The sequence below is a fragment of the Hemitrygon akajei genome, chromosome 10 (assembly GCF_048418815.1).
Source record: "Hemitrygon akajei chromosome 10, sHemAka1.3, whole genome shotgun sequence".
Taxonomy (NCBI): Eukaryota; Metazoa; Chordata; class Chondrichthyes; order Myliobatiformes; family Dasyatidae; genus Hemitrygon; species Hemitrygon akajei.
The window spans coordinates 114,197,473-114,218,286 of NC_133133.1; the positions used below are offsets into that span (position 1 = coordinate 114,197,473).

The 20,814-nt window shown below is 42.2% G+C and overlaps 1 protein-coding gene across 3 annotated transcripts in view; it reads left to right on the forward strand.

Moving 5' to 3' along the window:
- Positions 1 to 2,554, forward strand: part of nap1l1 (nucleosome assembly protein 1-like 1) — an 80,623-nt gene extending 78,069 nt beyond the window's left edge. For all 3 annotated transcript variants that reach the window (XM_073058773.1, XM_073058774.1, XM_073058772.1), the window contains one exon: positions 1,710 to 2,554. Coding sequence is in view for 1 of the 3 variants with exons in the window: in XM_073058772.1 (XP_072914873.1) it covers positions 1,710 to 1,748 (39 nt within the window). In the remaining 2 variants the exon portion in view is untranslated. The remainder of the gene's footprint in view (positions 1 to 1,709) is intronic.
- Positions 2,555 to 20,814: the final 18,260 nt, after the last annotated feature.

Genomic DNA, 20,814 nt, shown 5'->3' on the forward strand with positions numbered 1-20,814 from the left:
GTTTCAAGCAATAAGGCTTGGAGATGCCAGAAGTTACCTGGAGTGAAAATGAAACATTTTCACTGCTTCATCTTAGGAACTACAAAGCATTTGAAGGTATTGATAACTATCTTGAATGTTACAATGAAAATAGATTTGCAGGATTTTGATCATCAATGTCTGGGGCCCTGAATCGTTGTGGCTGTTTAGGGCCCTCACTACCATTCAGGTTCTCAAGCAACCCTTCCAGGCAAGGCGACACTTCACCTGTGAGTTTGTTGGGGTTATGTACTGTGTTCGATGCTCCTAGTGTGGCCTCCTGTAGATCGATGAAAAACGGCGTAGATTGGGAGACTGCTTCGCTGAGCATCTACGCTCCATCCTCCAGAACAAGTGGGGTCTCCTGGTGGCCACCCATTTTAATTGCCATTCCAATGTATCCATCCTTGGCCTGCACCACTGTTGTGATAAGGCCTCACTTGGGTTGGAGGAACAACACCTTGTATTCTATTTGGGTGGCCTCCAATCTGATGGCATAAACATTGATTTCCTCAAATTTCCAGTAATGACCCCCTCAACATTTCCCACCCCTCTTTCCCCTCTCATGTTATCTCCTTGTCCACCCATCACCTCCCTCTGGTGCTCCTTCACCCTCCCCTTTTTCTTCCATGGTCTTCTGTCTCTTTCACCAATAAACTTCCTAGCTCTTTGCTTTATCCCTCCCCCTCCAAATTTCACCCATCTCTTGGTGTTTCTCTCTCCCCTCCCTCCACTTTCCAAATCTACTCAACTTTTTTCTCCAGTCCTACCAAAGGGTCTCGGCTCGAAACGTTGACTGTGCTCATTTCCATAGGTGCTGCCTGGCCTGCTGAGCTCCTCCAGTATTTTGTGTGTGTTGTTTAATAATGTTGACCTGGAATATATTTTGAAGTTTCAGATTGCACATTCTGCCAATATATCCAAAATGTTGGCCTCCTTTTTGTTGGTTCGATTGAACCAGAATGAGTAGTGTCACTAGTTTGTCCGGTCAGTGTGTGTTTGTCTGGAAGATATAAACTAATCTCCAAGCCTCAATTGAATATGCAGGCTTGTTTTGGTGTTCTTTAGAATGATTCAAACATATGCTTCAGAATGTAATATTACTTTGATCTAAAGAAAATGATTGGTTCTTTTGCCTTGTTTAAAATTGGACCTGGCTCCAAGCATAGCTATCATGTGTTTTGTTCTGCAATGTCCTGGATGGAAATGTGTGTGGAGTCAAGCAAATTCAAATTGATCTGTTTCCTGGTATGAGATTTTTTTTTAGATACAACTTGGGTTTTGGCCAATAAGTTGCTTTCCATACTCCCTCTTTCCCTATTTCATACTAATAATCACTCTTTTGAAAGAACCTGTGTTGGTATATTCAATGAGCTGCTTTGTGTTTATAAAGACCTCGTCTTGTGTGCTCATCTGTTTGGAAATCCTGTTCATGTATATGTAGATAAAGATAGTTAATGTTTCCCTGCTTTCTATGATCCAATTTCCTCAAATAGTGCAGTAGATTAAAAATGTTACAACCAGAGTCACTAATCACTTTTGTAGAATACAAATTGCATTTCAATATGTGCTTGAACTTGTTATATATAACTAGTTGAAGATTTAAAGGATGTTTGTAGTGCTGCAGATACTTTATCCAAGCCATGTCTGTTTCTGATTATTCTAATTTGCTTTTCTGTCTCTCTCAACAGAAGGATCCAAACCCACCATCTGAGTGCAAACAGCAGTGAAGTCTGCTTATGTGGCCTTGAGGAACAACTGCACTGTACTGGCTTACAATAGACAACTAATAGTTACTTAACAGCCTTATAATGTTTTGTATTTTCTTGGTAGGACAAATTTCAATTAACTTTTTTTGGTTAATCATGAGCCCTTGAATCAGCCAGTTCAGAATATGGTTGGTACTCTTGTATTGTCTATTAATTGGTTGTTCATGGAATGGAGTTCATAGAAGTCCCAGAATTTGTCATTCCAGTGCTACAGAATTTGGATTCTTCAGAATAACGTGTATTAGAGACACCGCCAATGGCTTTTAGGAACAGCAAAATGCCGAGACCAATATTTGTTTTAGAGATATCTTGCTGGAGAACAATCAACCAAAGTAATTAACCTTCTCTTCAGCCCTGTTGTCTAAATGTATAAAACTGTGGAAAGATTTGTTTTGTAGCTGGATGAGTGTAATGTGGACTTTATACAAAATTATAGAAATAAAATTGTGCAACATGTCTGTGCTTACACTAGCTGTGCCTTCATTACTCGTGTTCCTGTAAAAACACGCAGTTCCAGTGAGTTATCTGCTGAAGACGCATTGAAAAAATGTGGCTGGAATCTATAAATGGAGTTGCAGAATAGTTAATGGAAGGTTTATAATATGTCCAGCCATCTGTACTGCTCATACATTGTTTGCTTAATTATGCTATGGTTTTGTTTATTTGTTTTAATGTCAGATTGTGAGCAACATGATAACTTAACCACCACCTAAAAGGTCCTGCTGTACCACTTGGGTTGTGAATAAAAACTAGTATTTTCAGATTTTTTTTATTCGTCCAGCTTGTGTGCTGTATCGTTTACTTTGTCACAACACAATCACACTTGTTGCTGTTTGGGCTGTGATCTAAAAGAGCACTTCCACTTCTGATTGCGGGCCTGTGCTGCAGTTATTCTTTCAGCTCTCTGATTTGTATATCTGCTGCATCAGCAATTTAAATGCTCCATTTAAAAACTATTGGCATAAATCATCTTTGTTTTAACTTCTGTGGATGTACTTTAATCTCAGTTGAGCAATGATCTCTTGTCCTGAAGTGGAATAAAATATATCCATATACTGTACATAGTTATTTTTAAAGTGTTATGAGTTCCTGATTTTACTGTGTTTTATCATTTTGTAAAAATATCGGCCAACTGAGTAACATCTAATAGTTTAACTTTGAAGTTTTTTATTTATAGGCAGTCAATCAACCATAAACTTTCCTGTAATTTCAGTTTAATGGTCTTGAATCAATCTGACAAAATTTCAAGTATAAAATCTAACACCATTAGTCATAGAGCACTACAGCACAAGTGGGCCCTAGTTTGTGCCAAACGATTATTCTGCCTAGTCCCATTGACCCACACCTGGACCATAGCCCTCCATCCATATACCTATCCAACCTTAAATGTTGAAATCAAACCCATGTCTACCACTTCTGCTGGCAGTTCCTTCCACAGATGCATTGCCCTCTGATCAAGAAGTTCCACCTCAGATTCTCCTTAATATTTTGCCTTTCACCCTTAATCGATTACCTCTCTCTGAGGTGATTAGGGCCATGCCTGATCATGAAACAACAAATTTTGAGAAATAATCTTAATGTTAAAGGGTGCTTATTTAAATGCAAGTTTGTTGATAGTTCAGTGCACAGCTATGAAAAAATGCCTTTATCTTGCAAGTTAGACTTTTTGAAGTCAAACTTGCTGAAGAAGCTGGTGGTTTTGAATTCTGCAATAATTTAACAATGCCCTGGTTAATTTGGTGTTTTCCATATCTATTGAAGACCAGTTTGCTTTTATACTGAAGTTAAATTGCTTTAAAAGAAGCCTTTGATTTTGTTTCTCCTGAAGAGGATAATGTGGCATATACAGTATAATGTAGGTAAATGCAATGTATAACACCCTCATTCAATGACTATATCACCTTGAAATCTCCTTGCATCCTTCTGACTGTGTACTATCACCATTCTGCCCAAGCTTCATTTCAGCAAGTGTGGATATAAAACATTTTGATTCCCTATTAAAGTTGATAACACAGTAGCTGGAGTCCAAACAGATATACTTTGACCACGGCTTCTTTGGGATACTGAATTTTTTTTACTAATTCCCTAGCATTTCTGAAGTTATTTATGCCATTGTTTTGTAATATCAAATCTATGCCTTCTCCCAACAGAGCTTCTGATCTGTCATCAGTTAATCTTTGGGATGTTGAGGTTCCCAATGCACCTGGTGGAAATGGGTTACTTTGCAATTTTTGGGATTTTACTGTAAATTCTGTTAACCCTAACAGATCCACATTTGTCTTCATTAATCTTCATATCTTTACATAATTTGTAGAATATTTCACAACCTGCTTTGGTGTTCCTTGTATATTCTTCTTATTTTGGTTCTTTTAATCAATCTTTCTTCACTTTGACTAAGTTAATTGCTCCCAAACCTTGGGCTTCAGCCTCCCTCAAAACAAAATCTGAGCTCTCCATGATTATTACCTTGGACAGGACTAAGCTACAAATATTTGTCATTCACTTCTAACTGGCAACTGTGTTTCCAAATGGATGACTCAGTGCATTTTAAGGATGAGAATCATTACACCCTACCATCCTGAAGTAGCTTTGGTGAAATACGAATGTTGATCTTGCCCTCAGTAAATTTAACATAATTTTTAGTTTGGTTTCCAGATGCAGCAATATTCTTAGCTAATGGATCTAGAACTGCCCAGTGTTTCAATTGTACTCTTGTGTGCAAGGAATTAAGATAATCCTGATGAGATGGTCTGACTTGTTTCTCCCTCCACAGATAGACAATAGACAGTAGGTGCAGGAGTAGGCCCTTTGGCCCTTCTAGCCAGCACCGCCATTCACTGTGATCATGGCTGATCATACACAATCAGTACCCCGTTCCTACCCTCTCCCCATATCCCTTGACCCCGCTATCTATAAGAGCTCTATCTAACTCTCTCAAGTGCATCCAGAGACTTGGCCTCCACTGCCTTCTGGGGCAGAGCATTCCACATATCCACCACTCTCTGGGTGAAAAAGTTTTTCTGCATCTGTTCTAAATGGCCTACCCCTTATTCTTAAACTGTGGCCTCTAGTTCTGGACTCACCCATCAGCGGGAACATGCTTCCTGCCTCCAGTGTGTCCAATCCCTTAATAATATATGTTTCAATCAGGTCCCCTCTCATCCTTCTAAATTCCAGTGTTATACAAACCCAGTCGCTCCAATCTTTCAACATATGACAGTCCTGCCGTTCCGGGAATTAACCTTGTGAACCTATGCTGCACTCCCTCAATAGCAAGAATGTCCTTCCTCAAATTTGGAGACCAAAACTGCATACAATACGCCAGGTGGGGTCTCACCAGGGCCCTGTACAGCTGCAGAAGGACCTCTTTACTCCTATACTCAATTCCTCTTGTTATAAAAGCCAGCATGCCATTAGCTTTCTTCACTGCCTGCTGTACCTGCATGCGTGCTTTCATTGACTGATGAACAAGAACACCTAGTTCTCGTTGTACTTCCCCTTTTCCTAACTTGACTCCATTTAGATAGTAATCTGCCTTCCTGTTCTTGCCACCAAAGTGGATAACCTCACATTTATCCACATTAAACTGCATCTGCCATACATTTGCCCACTCGCCCAACCTGTCCAAGTCACCCTGCATTCTCATAACATCCTCTTGACATTTCACACTGCCACCCAGCTTTGTGTCATCAGCAAATTTGCTAATGTTACTTTTAATCCCTTCATCTAAATCATTAATGTATATTGTAAACAGCTGCGATCCCAGCACTGAACCTTGCGGTACCCCACTGGTCACAGACTGCCATTCCAAAAGGGACCCGTTAATCACAACTCTTAGCCAGCCAATTTTCAATCCATGTCAGTACTCTGCCCCCAATACCATGTGCCCTAATTTTGCCCACTAATCTATGTGGGACTTCATCAAAAGCTTTCTGGAAGTCCAGGTACACTACATCCACTGGCTCTCCCTTGTCCATTTTCAAGGGACTGAATATCATTCCTCACCAACAGAGCCACCCCACCCCCTCTGCCAGTCAATCTGTCCGTTCGATAAGATGTATATCCTTGGATATTCATTTCCCAGGTCCTGTCCGCTTGAAGCCATGTCTCAGTTATTCCCACAACATCGTACTTGCCAATTTCCAACTGAGCCTCAAGCTCATCTACTTTATTCCTTTTACTTCGTGCATTCATATATAGTACTTTTAGTTCGGTACTCCCCTCTCCTTTCATATCAATTCCTATTTCACTTGGCCATACTGTATGATCTCTTGAGCTTTCTACTCCATTGATTCTGTTGTCCTTTTTAACTTTTCTTATTTTCACTTTCCCTTTAACTCCATCCTTATATTTCCAGTTCATCCCCTCCCCCCACTACTTAGTTTAAACACATCCGTGTTGCAGTGGCATACCTGTCTACCAGAATGCTGGTCCCCCGCCTATTAATGTGCAACCCGTCCCTTTTGGTCCCCCCTTTTTCATCCCTACCCCAAAACAGATCCCAGTGGTCCAAGAATGTAAATCCTTGCTTCCTGCACCAGTTCCTCAGCCACACATTCAGATCCATTATCTCCCTCTTCCTGCCCTCTCCAGCATGAGGAACTGGAAGCAAACCAGAGATAACCACCCTGGAAGTCCTGCTTTTCAGCCTTCTTCCGAGTTCTCTGAAGTCCCGCTGCAGAATATCCTTCCTCTTCCCCATAACATTTGTGCCGACATGCACTACCACTTCCGACTGTTCACCTTCACCCTTGAGGATTCCCTGCAATCGGTCCATGATGTCCTGGATCCTAGCACCAGGGAGGCAACGCACCATCCTTAAATCTTGCCTGTTGCCACAGAAATCCCTTTCCGTACCTCTTACTATGGAGTCCCCTATTACCACAGCTCTTCCTGATGTCTGACTCCTCGGCTCTGCTTCTGCACCAATTTTCGGCTCGCAGACCTGTCCGCCTCTCAGACTGGCAGTATCTTCTGTCCTGACAGCTTCCAAGAAGGTGAACCTGTTTATGAGAGGTACATCCCCTGAGGTCTCCTGTACTTCAAGCATCCTTTCCTTACTCATCGTCGCCCCCTTTCTCTCTTCTGGTATCCTCGGTGTAACGACCTCACTGTAGCTCCTGTCCAGAAAACCTTCATTTTCGCGGATAAACCTGAGGTTATCCAGTTCTTTCTTCAGTGCTGCAACATGTTCCTTCAGAAGCTGAATCTGGACACACTTTCCACAGCTGTAGCAGCCAGGGGCACTATCAGTGTCCCTGACCTCCCACATCATGCACGTAGCACACTGAATCAGCTTAGCGGTCATGTCTTCACCCTCTGCAATTGTGCCTGGTGTAGTCTCACCGAAGACTCTCGAGCCAAAGACTAGTACTTTTCACACCAGGCACTTCCCTTGACCAGGCCACTTCCCGATGTTGGTTAAATATTTCCAGTTTTTGTTTTGGATTTCCAGTATCTGCAGTACTTTTTTAAATTTTAGCATTAATGTACAATGCTTAAAGTGCCAGTAAAATTGCACCACAGAATTAATAGTAATTAGGAAATAGTTTGCTGGTTAAAAATAATAATTTAGCAATTAAATAGAATTTTTTAGATTATTAAATCTCAAGTTGTTAAATCAGGTTTCTAGTTGGTCTTCAACTGCAGATATGTTCTCAAGGGGCTGAATGGCTAGCCCAAATGTTCAAATGGAAATGTGGAATATTAACCATGGTAGTGTAGAGGTTAGTGTAACACTTTACAGTGTTATCTGTATAAGACTGGTGTTTGATTCTCACCACTTTCTGTGAGTAGTTTGTTCTGTTTTTGACCATGGGTTTCCTCCCATGTTCCAAAGACCTACAATTAGGGTTGGAGTTGGGGGCAGCTCAGTATTATTCTTGCTGATTGATTTGATGGAAACAATGCATTTCACTGTCTCAATGCAAATGTGACAAAGCTAATCTTAGTACACATTTCCAAGATGGTATCTGAATTTTGATTCAGCTCAAACAATGTTGTGGATCAAAGGTTTGATGAAAGGGAAAAAAAGCAATAAAATAATTGCCCCTGAATACCATGGTAACTGGTGCCAATTGGCTTCCAAAGAAAGAAATTAAAAGTATGGAAGTAGTGTTAACAACTTCTTTGGAAAGCTTGTAATGGAAATTGATTCCTGCTTGCCCCATGTCTAACTCCTTTCACAGCTGGGTTTGGGACTGTCCAGAGCGGAGTTTACTAGAATAGTGCACACTAGTTAAGGTGGCCTATCTTTTACATAATATTAGATTTTATGGCTTTTAAAAAGTCCGGTCAACATTTAATTGTTAGGTGAGAAAGGTGCTAACTAAGATGTTTGTAAATTTCTAGATTGAAGTTAATATACTTAATGTTTTAACATTAACATAATTAGTCATAATTCAATTTCATCAAGCAGAATTTATTTTTGTAAAATAGTTTTGAAATCAAAGGTGACTTTGAAATACTGATCTTGATCTGTTTCTCATTGGTGGGTCTTAATGGAAGGAAGCTGGTGTTGCTTGTCTGCCATATCCTATGATGACAAGAAGCCTGTGTGGGTATTTTTAAAGTGGAAAAGCAATTGTATTGAGGTAGTTCCACTCTCAAAACTCAGATGTCTGTGTCCAGTGGTACAAGTATTCATCACAACTAGGGTCTTCCTTGGTTGCATTGGATAACCATGGCTAGTGAGAGCTGCATGTCCAGTCAGCACCAAAGGTGAGTGCGCTGCAGCAGAATGGACAGGGCAAGTCCTTTCAGGGGTGCTACCCTTCCCTGGACACCCCATGCACCCCAAGAAGGAAGCTGGTATATGCAAATTGCTAGAGGAACTCAGCAAGTAAGGTAGCATGTATGAAGAGGAATAAGTATCAAAATCAGGTTTCATCGTTGCCATATGTCATGAAATGTAATGTGCTGTTGCATATATACATGTGCAAAAAACATGGGTTAAAAAATCAGACAGCAGAGGGGAAGCTAATCCTAAAACATTGAGTGTGTGACGTAAGCTCCTGTACCACCTTGATGTAGCAATGAGAAAAGGGCATGTTGTGGGTAATGACAGATGCTGCCTTCTTGAGGCATTGCCATCTGAAGATGACCTATGCAGAAGAGGTTAGTGCCCATGATGGAGCTATCTGAATTTGCAATTTGATCCAATCCTATGCAGTGGCTCCTTCATACCAGACAATGATGCAACCAGTTAACATTCTCTCCATGGTGTGTCTTTAGTGTCATACCAAGCTTCCTTAAAGATCTGATTAAATGTATCCTGTCATGCTTTCTTTGTAATTGTAGAGAAGATCAAAATAGATCTTCAGAAATATTGACACCCAGGAACTTGAAACTGCTCACCCTTTCCACTGGTGTGTGTTAGATAGATAGATAGATAGATAGATAGATACTTTATTCATCCCCATGGGGAAATTCAGCATTTTTTCCAATGTCCCGTACACTTGTTGTAGCAAAAACTCATTACATACAATACAATACTTAACTCAGTAATAATATGATATGCATCTAAATCACTAGCTCAAAAAGCATTAATAATAGCTTTAAAAAGTTCTTAAGTCCTGGCAGTTGAATTGTAAAGCCTAATGGCATTGGGGAGTATTGACCTCTTCATCCTGTCTGAGGAGCATTGCATCGACAGTAACCTGTCGCTGAAACTGCTTCTCTGTCTCTGGATGGTGCTATGTAGAGGATGTTCAGGGTTTTCCATAATTGACCGTAGCCTACTCAGCGCCCTTCGCTCAGCTACCGATGTTAAACTCTCCAGTACTTTGCCCACGACAGAGCCCGCCTTCCTTATCAGCTTATTAAGACGTGAGGCGTCCTTCTTCTTAATACTTCCCCCCCAACACGCCACCACAAAGAAGAGGGCGCTCTCAACAACTGACCTATAGAACATCTTCAGCATCTCACTGCAGACATTGAATGACGCCAACCTTCTAAGGAAGTACAGTCGACTCTGTGCCTTCCTGCACAAGGTATCTGTGTTTGCAGTCCAGTCTAGCTTCTCGTCCAACTGTACTCCCAGATACTTGTAGGTCTTAACCTGCTCCACACACTCTCCATTAATGATCACTGGCTCCATGTGAGTCCTAGGTCTCCTAAAGTCCACCACCATCTCCTTGGTCTTGGTGACATTGAGACGCAGGTAGTTTGAGTTGCACCATATCACAAAGTCCTGTATCCCTCAACCTTCCCCTTCCTGAAGTCTGCAATCAATTCTGTGGTCTTACTGATATTGAATGCAGGGTTGTTTTTGTGACACCACTCAACCATCTCATTCCTGTACAGCTCATCATCTGAAATTCTGTCAATAATCATGTCATTTTCAAATTTATAGATGGTGTTTGAGCTGAACCTAGCAACACACTCATGGGTGTAGTGAGAGTAGAGTCATGGGCTAAGCAAGCATCCTTGAGGTGTGCCAGTATTGATGGTCAGCAAGGAGAATGTTACCTCCGATCTGCACTGACTGTTCTGATAAGGAATTCAGGGATCCAGTTGCAGATGGCTGTACAGAGGCCCAGGTTTGGGAGCTTGTTGATTCATACTGAAGGTATGGTGGTGTTCAATGCTGAGCTGTAATCAATACACAGCAACCTGATGTAGGTATTGCTATTGTCTAGGTGATCCAAGGCCAAGTGGAGAGCAAGTGAAATTACATCTGTAGACCTGCTATGGTGATAGGCAAATTGCAGTGGGTCAGGTCCTTGTTTGGGCAGGAGTTGATCCCAGCAATGACCAACCTCTCAAAGCACTTCATCACAGAAGATGTGAGTGCAATTGGGTAATAGTTGTTGAGGCAGCTCACACTGTTCTTCTTGGGCACTGATATTATTGTCACCTTTTAAAAATGATTGGAAATTCTGACCGCAGATGTGAGAATTTGAAGATGTTTTCGAACACCCCTGAGAAGTGGTTGGCACAGGTTTTCAGTGCCCTACTAAGTACACAATCAGTGCCCGACACTTCGTGAGGGTTCAGCCTCATGAAAGGTGACATCAGCCTCCATGACAGAGATTACAGGGTCACCAGATGCTGTGGGATTTGCACAGGGATAGTTTATTCTCACTTTCAAAGCATGCATCTGGTAGTGAAGCTTCACAGCCGTTTATGATGTTAGATTTCGCCCTTAAGTCGATGCTTAAGGATCTTGGCCAAGGAAGTGGGATTCTGGCTTCCTCTCCCTTCCTTTCCAGTCCTGATGAAGGGCCTCTACCCAAAACATTGACTGTTTATTTCCCCCTCCATATATGCTGCCTGACCTGAGCTCCCCCAGCATTTTGTATGTGTTACTCTGGATTTCCAGCAACAGCAGAACCTCCTGTTTAAAATCTATAGTCATAGTCCTGTTCCCTCTCCCCAATGACCTCTCCTCACCTCCTTCCTCTCCCTCACCTGACTTGTTAATGGTATTCAAATTCTACTGTGATCCTTTATTCACCTTCCCCTGAAGATGAATTTTGGAATTAGCTGATCAATTTTGATCTCTGATATATCTAGCAGGTGGCACTTATAGATCTACTGGGAAAGTAGATCATTTGGGCCTGTTTATATTTTGAAAATACTATTGGTCTCCACTCATTCCTTCAAGTCTGCTCCACTGTTTGCCTTTCCAATTTTGTTTTGATCATTTCCATCTTTGTAGGTGGCAGGTACCACCCACTGACTGTTCACTTCCCTCTTTTGCCCTTAGCCTTAAATTTCTTATTCCAATTCATTGTCCCATCAGCTAATGAGACCAGCTACTTCATCTAAAGCTGTAATAATCTTGCAAGTTACCATTTTTCCTCAAACCTCTTTGCTCCAAGGAGAACAACCTCAGCTTCTCCAAGCAAACCTTGTAGCTCAAATCCCTTATATTGAGAACTATTCAGGTAAAGAGAAAGATAAGTACTTTTGAAGAAGTGCAGGAGCGAGTGTTTTGGATTTTTGGGTCTTTGGACTTTCTTCCAGTGAAGTTGGACCTGAACAGGAGGGGGACTAATATTCTAGCAGGAAGGTTTTCTAGGGTTGAATGTGGGGAGGGGGTTAAACTGGAGTTGCAGGGGGCCAGGGCAGATGGTGGAGTAGCTGTGGGGAAAGATGTTGTTAAGCCTACGTGTAAAGAAAGGAATCAAAAGGTTAAGCATGATGCGAATAGTGTTCTGAGTTGTCTATTTCAATACAAGGAATACAGTAGGAAAGGTGGATGAGCTTAGTGCATGGATCAGTATGTGAAACCAGCATGTTGAATAAAGATTAACTGTACTTGTCACATGCATTGAAGCATACAGTAAAATGTATTAGTTGCATCAATGACCAACTCAGTTTGAGAACGTGATGGGGGCAGCCCACGTGTCGCCATGCTTCTAGTACTACCATATGCCCGCAACTTTCTAACCTGGACATATTTGGAGTGTATGAGAATGTCCATCATCTCCATGACTGTAGGGTATACTCCTTACATACAATCTCAATCACTGGCAATGTAAAGCATTACACTAACCACAATACTGCCACACCGCTTTTTAAAGAAGAAAAGGTAAAAACTCTGCATCTTGTTCGAGAGTGTAGTGACCAGAAATGGACAGCATATTCTAATTGTGGCATAAGCAGAGTTCAGTATAGTTCTTCTGTCTTCAGTAACTCTTTTTGTGAAGCACAAGATCCTATATGCTCTGCTAACTACTCTCAATTTGTCTTCCCTGTGCACTTACATCTACTGTTCCTTTGAATGCATCACTTCACTGTTCTCTATTGAACTCAATTTGCCTGTTCATCTGGTCTACATCCATTGCAGTTAGTTGGTATCATCTCTAGTATTTGCAACACCTTCAAGTTCCATGTCATCAGCAAAGTTTGAAATTTTACTGTGTATATTCCAAAATCTACATAATCTATACATTTAACAAGAAAACAGTCCCAGCGTTGACTTATGGCATGTCCCTCTGTATTCTAATCTGAAAAACAACCAACCACAATAAGAGGCTACATTTTGCTATAGAACATAGGACACTACTGCACAGTACAGGCCCTTTGGCCCACGATATTGTCAACATTCTAAGCTACTAAGACAAGCCCAACCCTTCCTTCCCCCATAGCCCTCTATTTTTCAAGAATCAATGTGTCTATTTGAGTAGATAAGCTATTCAATCTATCTCTGCCTCTTACCAAGTTGCCTCTCATCTTCCTTTGCTCCAGAGAAAGGCCCTAGCTTGCTCAATCTATCCTCATAAGACACTTCCTTTAGAAGCATTTTATCAGAAATTTTCAAACTTGACCTTTCTGTTCTTTCAACATCAATTCTGTTTAACAGCTTTTATGAAATACTCTTTAAAATGTTTTTAAATATCCATGTAGTTCATCACTCTCTCTATTATCATCCTTGCACAGTTCCATTAAAACACTTCATTTCCACAATTTTGACAGGTTTCCTCAAATACAGCAGATTATATCTAACCAGGGATGTAAAATTTAACTTTCTCTGTCTCCATGTTGCCAGTTACTCTACCTAGACTTTGAACAGTTTAACAATTGGAGTTCAATCCAGAAAGGTGTGACGTGATACACTTTGAATTTAAAGATAGAATACAGGATTGATGTTAGGATTCTTAAGTGTGGAGGAACGGGGGATCTTGGGGTCAGTGTCCATAGATCCCTCAAATGTTCTGTGTAAGGTTGTTAAGACAGTGTATGGAGTGTTGCCTTTTATTAGTCAGGAGATTAAGTTCAAGAGCCAAAAGGTAATGCTGCAGCTCTATAAAACCCAGTAAGACCACAGCTGGAATATTGTGTTCTGTTCTGGTCACCCCATTATGGGAAGGGTGTGGAGGCTATGGAGAGGGTGCAGTAGAGATTTACCAGGATGCTGCCTGGATTAGACAACAAGTCTTATGAGGTTAGGTTGAGCAAGCTAGGGCTTTGGTCTTTGGAGTGAAGGAAGATGAGTACAAGATGATAAGAGGAAATGATCAACTGGGTAGCCAGAGACTTCTTCAGGCAAAAATGGCTAATATGAGGGATACAATATAATTTTAAGGTGTTTGGAGGGAAGTATACGGGGACTATCAGAGAAGTTTTGTTTACACAGAATGGTGAGTGCATGGAACACACTTCCAGTGATGCTGGTAGAGGAAGGTACATTAGGGACATTTAAGAAACTCATAGGCATATGGATGATAGAAAAAAGGAGGCTAGGTAGGAGGGAAAGGTTAGAGTAGGTTAAAATGTCACAACATTTTGGCCAAATGTGGGCCTATCTCGTGCTGTACTGTTCCATTTTCTTCCTTCAAACCCTCCAGTCCCCCTTTGCCTACAAACTCTTTGCCATTCTGTTTTTATTGCTTCTCCTCATTTTCATACCCAAGTCCTTCAGTTGTCGTTCTTTTGAATTAAATTTCACCAGTTAACATATCTGTCAATTTTACCAGCTGGTCCCTCAAACACATTTCCAGTTTTGTACTGTCTGAAAAAGCTTCCTCCCTCCTCAAATCTGTAATTTCATTAACATACAAGAAAATTATGTCTCTAACTCTGAAACTGGGCAAGATTGATTGTGATTATGTATGAACCCAAGGTGAGCTTAGAACCCAGACCAAAGGGAGAGAGAGAGAGAGAGAGAGAGAGAGAGAGAGAGAGAGAGAGATCTGCCCTCATCCCATTTTCCCACCACCTTAACAATGATAGAGTTCCTCTTGCCCTTACCTGCTGTCCATGAGCCTCTGCACCCTACAATACAGATCAATACATAGTGCTGGGGGTGGGGGTGGGGGTCACTGCTCTAAAAGAAATAGATCCGTACATTACACTTCCAATTAATTTAGATTAATGCAACATAGAACTGTATATGGACAAAACATTCAATTTCCCTTTCATAAACCCATATTCCAAATAAACATGCTTTCATAATAACCATCCATAACTAACTTCACAATTGCAATATCATTAGAGAGGAGGTTAGAATGTGAAATGCACAAAATATCCCTGAATGGTGTAAGGTTCATCTAATGTCTTGCTAGCTGGCTTTTCAGGGTACAAATTGTGTAAGAGACTGTACATTCTTGAGCCAATTAAGCTAAGAAGCATTAGGGCTTTCTTTGGTTCCCCCGCATTGTTTGCCTTACAATACAGTTCCACCCTCTTGATATACAACTTCCAGCCTTCATTAGCGTTATCAAATTCATCAACTTTCCCAAGTGAAGCCATCGCCATGCTATTTTCACTTGAAATTCGGTGCATCTTTCACTATGTACTATGCTGTACTCACGCCTTTGTTAGTGTCCGTGATGCCTTTCTCGTGCTGTGTAACTCTCGCTGTTTCATCCTGTAAGCCTGCCTTTTTGTTGTTTATGTGGAACAGTCCATGTCCCAAACCTTCCCTGGTAAAACTTCCCAGCTCCACTACATTGACATCTTTTATAAACCTACCAATTCCCACCCTGTCTCCTGTAAAAAATGTTATTCTCTCTTCTCAGATCCTTAGAGTCCACCGCATCTGTTACCAAAATGAGGTTTTTTCTTTCCAGGATATCAGAGATGTTTCCTTCTGCAAAGAGCAGGGTTTCCCTTCCTCCACCATTGATGCTGTCCTCACCCACATCTCCTCCATTTCCTGGAGATCTGCCCTCATCCCATCTTCCCACCGCCTTAACAGTGATAGAGTTCCTCTTGCCCTTGCCTACTACCCATGAGCCTCTGCATCTTACACATAATTTTCCTCAACTTCCGCCAACACCAAAGGGATCCTACCACCTAACACATCTTTACCTCCTCCCCCCACTTTCTGCTCCCCCCATGATTCCCTTGTCCTTTCATCCCTCCCAGTACCCCCTCCTTTCCTCTTGGCCGCTCCCTCAGAAAGAATTGCATGATCCTCCCTCTCTCCCCAAAATAGTGAGGGAGTGATGGGGTAGGAAGTGAACAATTTTCTCTCCTCGTTCCCATGCCCAAGGGAACCAGATAGGAAGTACAGGCCAAAATTGGGGTGGTGGCCAAGTTCCAGATTAGCAGCAGTGCAGTGAAACAAAATACGTATCCACAAAGAGAATCCAGTCCCAACCTGGAGAGGCATTGGCACTGCAGAGTATTCCCCGTGGATGGAGAAGGTGCTGTTGGGGTGATGGATGGAGATGAAAACCCAGAAAATGGGCCTCAGAATGGAATATCCCGACCCCACGAGATCTCCCAGAGATGAAGAGTGAAAAGGAAGGAATGGGAATTAGGGAAAGGAGGGAGAGCAGGAGGCAGGGAGGGGGAGCAGGAAAGTGTGAGAGTGAGGGGTAGAGGAAAGGGGACAGAGAGGAGAGAACAAACAACATAGAATATAGTACAGCTCAGGAACAGGCCCATTGGCTCACGATGAATGATTACACTGGGCATTAAATGTCTAACTAAACTAACCACTTCCTCCTACACAATCCCTCCATTCTCTGGACGTTCAAGTGTCGAAGAGTCCCTGAGCCTATTACTACAAACATATCAACACACTCACACCCCTGGTCTCAATCTTCACCAACCCTCCCCCACGCTCCACAACACATTCTCTCAATAAAAATAAAATAAGCAATAGATAGATAGATAGATACTTTATTCATCCCCATGGGGAAATTCAACTTTTTTTTCCAATGTCCCATACACTTGTTGTAGCAAAACTAATTACATACAATACTTAACTCAGTAAAAAAAATATGATATGCATCTAAATCGCTATCTCAAAAAGCATTAATAATAGCTTTTAAAAAGTTCTTAAGTCCTGGCGGTTGAATTGTAAAGCCTAATGGCATTGGGGAGTATTGACCTCTTCATCCTGTCTGAGGAGCATTGCATCGATAGTAACCTGTCGCTGAAACTGCTTCTCTGTCTCTGGATGGTGCTATGTAGAGGATGTTCAGAGTTTTCCATAATTGACCGTAGCCTACTCAGCGCCCTTCGCTCAGCTACCGATGTTAAACTCTCCAGTACTTTGCCCACGACAGAGCCCGCCTTTCTTACCAGCTTATTTAGACGTGAGGTGTCCCTCTTCTTAATGCTGCCTCCCCAACACGCCACCACAAAGAAGAGGGCGCTCTCCACAACTGACCTATAGAACATCTTCAGCATCTCACTACAGACATTGAATGACGCCAACCTTCTAAGGAAGTACAGTCGACTCTGTGCCTTCCTGCACAAGGCATCTGTGTTGACAGTCCAGTCTAGCTTCTCGTCTAACTGTACTCCCAGATATTTGTAGGTCTTAACCTGCTCCACACATTCTCCATTAATGATCACTGGCTCCATATGAGGCCTAGATCTCCTAAAGTCCACCACCATCTCCTTGGTCTTGGTGATATTGAGACGCAGGTAGTTTGAGTTGCACCATATCACAAAGTCCTGTATCAGTTTCCTATACTCCTCCTCCTGTCCATTCCTGACACACCCCACTATGGCCGTGTCATCAGCGAACTTCTGCACATGGCAGGACTCCGAGTTATATTGGAAGTCTGATGTGTACAGGGTGAACAGGACCGGAGAGAGTACGGTTCCCTGCGGCGCTCCTGTGCTGCTGACCACCGTGTCAGACCTACAGTCTCCCAACCGCACATACTGAGGTCTATCTGTCAAGTAGTCCACTATCCAATCCACCATGTGAGAGTCTACTCCCATCTCCGTTAGTTTGTGCCTTAAGATCTTGGGCTGGATGGTGTTAAAGGCACTAGAGAAGTCAAGGAATGTAATCCTCACAGCACAACTGACCCCATCTAGGTGAGAGAGTGATTTGTGCAGCAAATACGTGATAGCATCCTCCACTCCCACCTTCTCCTTATACGCAAACTGAAGAGGATCCTGGGCGTGCCTGGTTTGTGGCCTCAGATTCTGTATTATCAGCCGCTCCATGGTCTTCATTACGTGCGACGTCAAGGCAACAGGTTTGAAGTCATTCAACTCCTTTGGTTGTGGTTTCTTCGGTACCGGGACAATACAGGATGTTTTCCACTGTCTGGGTACTCTTCTCTGCTCCAGGCTCATGTTGAAGATGCGCTGTAGTGGTTCTCCCAGCTCAGTCGCACAGGCCCTCAGTAATCGTGGGGAAACTCCATCCGGTCCAGCCGCCTTGCTGGTACAGATCTTCCTCAGTTGTCCTTCCACCTGTGCAGCCGTAATCCTGGGCGTGGGCAAGGTCTCCTGTGAGTGGCTATTTTCCTGTGAGGGAAGTAAGCCTGGTCTGGATCTCAATAAAGGTGGGTGGGTCTGGAGCCAGGAATGAAGGTATGGGCCATATCACAGTGACAGTGCCTGGTGAGGCTGATTCTCCAGTAAAGGGAATTGTCCCACTACCTACTAACTGACACCCTAACATAGAAAATAGAACAGTACAGGCTCTTCAGCAACAACGTTTTAACCTTATCCAAGATCAGTCTCACCTTCTGTTCCACAAACCCTCCAGTTTTCTTTCATTCATGTGCGTAATTAAGAGTTTCTTATACCCCTAATATATCTGCCTCTAGCACCAGCCCTGACTCTATTCCATGCACTTCCCACACTCTGTGTGAGGAAAACCTACCACTCACACCGCCCCTCCCCCCGGACTTTCCTCCAATCACTTTAAAGTTATGTCCTCACCTATTACCCATTTCCGTCCTGTAAAGAGGAATTGGCTGGCCAGGTGATCTAAGCTTCTTATACACCTCTATCAAGTCACGTCTCGTCCCTCTTTGTTCCAAAGAAAAAAGCCATGAATTGCTTTACATTTCCTTATAAGACATGTCCTCTAATCCAGGTAGCATCCTGATAAATCTTCCCTGCACCCACAGTAATACCTTGACATCCTTCCTATAATGAGGTGACCAGAATTGAGCACCATATTCAAAGTGTGGTCTAACCAGAGCTTGAAAGAGCTGCAACATTACATCGCAGCTCCTGAATTCAATCTCCTAACTAATGGGGGCCAACACACCATATCATACGCCTTCTGAATACCTCTATCAACTTGTGTGGCAACTTTAAGGGATCTATGCATGTGGACCAGATATGGTCCCAAGAATCTTTAATTCGAGCAAGATTTCTCCATTCCTGTACTCAACACATCCTGCCAAAAGGTGCCAACATTTCATTTTGCTTCCCAAACTGCATGCTCATCATTATTTTTAGTAATTCATATACAAGTCCAGTCAGGTCCCTCTGAACATCAACACCTTTTAATCTGTCGCCACTTCAAAACTACACTACCTTTTCATTTTTTTCTCTATCACAGCCAATAATTACATTTTATCTGCCTGTCTTTGTCCATTCCTTTTAGCCTGTCTACATCCTCTGAATCCCCTCTGCATCTACTTCAAGCCACACTACATTTAACACTATATCAACTTTCCCTGCAGGCTGTACCTCAGTCTGTACATGTAGAAATTAGTTAGACAAATTGCTTCATGATTAATTCCATTGGCTTGATTAATTGCGAGCACATGGAGACCGAAAAAAAACAGATAAATGTTTATTAATTCAGTCGGGTAAATTTTGATTCCGCACAATAGTGTAAAAGGAAAACTCTCCTTCATTCCCTGTCCATCGTGAAGTACACAATGAAGCCCAATCTCTCTAGTTTATTGACTCTCTCTGTGTTGGGCATCACTGGGAGAGCTATTGCCCCATAATCAAGGGCTTGCCTGGTGGTGACATGAGAACCATATTTTGGTCTGGTGTCTTGTAAAGTCTAGGATAAATGTGGAGGGATAATTTCTTTATCTATTGACCATGAGTTAACCAGATGGGCACCTTCAGTTTTAAAATTGAATTATTTAATTGAATTTAAATTCTCTGCCTTGGTAGGATTTGGAATTGATCTTTAATGTGGATTACAAGTCTCTCCTCCTGATCTACCAGCTCATACCACACTCAGCCCTACCACCCTGTTCCTTCCTCAATCCGCCCATCACCTACACAATGTATCCCCTTAGTCATCTCACCCACCCCAACCCACACTGTTTCCATTTGCCCTCCCACCTCCTTTACTTGGTTCCCCGACCCACTTGAATTTCCTGTTATTTCCACTCCTCCCGCCTCTGTCTGCCTGTCACTCCACCTCCCCTGGCTCCACCTGTCACTTGCCAGATCTTTATTTTGAGATACAACATGGGACAGGCCCTTCTGATACTTTGAGCCATGCCACCCAGTAACCCATCACCTTAATCCTGGATTAATCACAGGACAATTTACAATGATGAATTAAACATTTGGACTGTGGGAGGAAACTGGAGCACCCATTGATAATCCCACACAGTTCACCAGGAGGAACGTCAAACTTGCTTACAGGGGATGCCAGAATTGAATTCTGAACCCTAAAGCCCTGGGCTGTAATAACATTGCTATGCTACCTTGGCACCCCTCACCTCTTTATACTGGCCATTCTCAGTCTATGACTCAGTCTAGGTGAATTCCCTCCCCAGATGCTGTCTGACCCTTTGAGTTCTTCAGGCAGCTTGTATTATTTTTGATTCAAGATTTCAGCATCTGCAGTTTCTTGAGACAAACAGAGTGTTCTCGATGACACTACTCAAGAGTTGGTTTAACTAGTGTTTTATGGAGCTGCAAAGTTACCTCATGGCTTCTTAAACTCAATTCCACAAGGGTCCCCTTTCTCCTTTCCTTTACCTGTCAGAGCCCAGCACTGATGACTCAAGGTTCAAGATTGTTTAATGTCATTTCCAGTACATAAGAAGAATAAAATAATTGTTACTCCAGATCCAATGCAGTACAAAAAAAACACAATAAGACAAAAAACTATAATGCTAATATGCAATAAATATAAATACGTAAGTTAGCTTAAAAACGTAGATTAATTGTATGTCCATTAAGTGATGATAGGCACAGAAGTGTCTGTACATAAGGGGACTCTGATAGGAAATCATAAAGTAATGGTGGTTGGGAGTGTGGAGGGGCGGGTTAGTGGGTTGAGGTGTCAGACAGCCTTATTGCTTGGGGGAAGTAACTGTTTTTGATTCTGGTGTTCCCGGTTACAACACAGCACATAACGAAAGAAGTCCTGGTGTGGATGCTACAT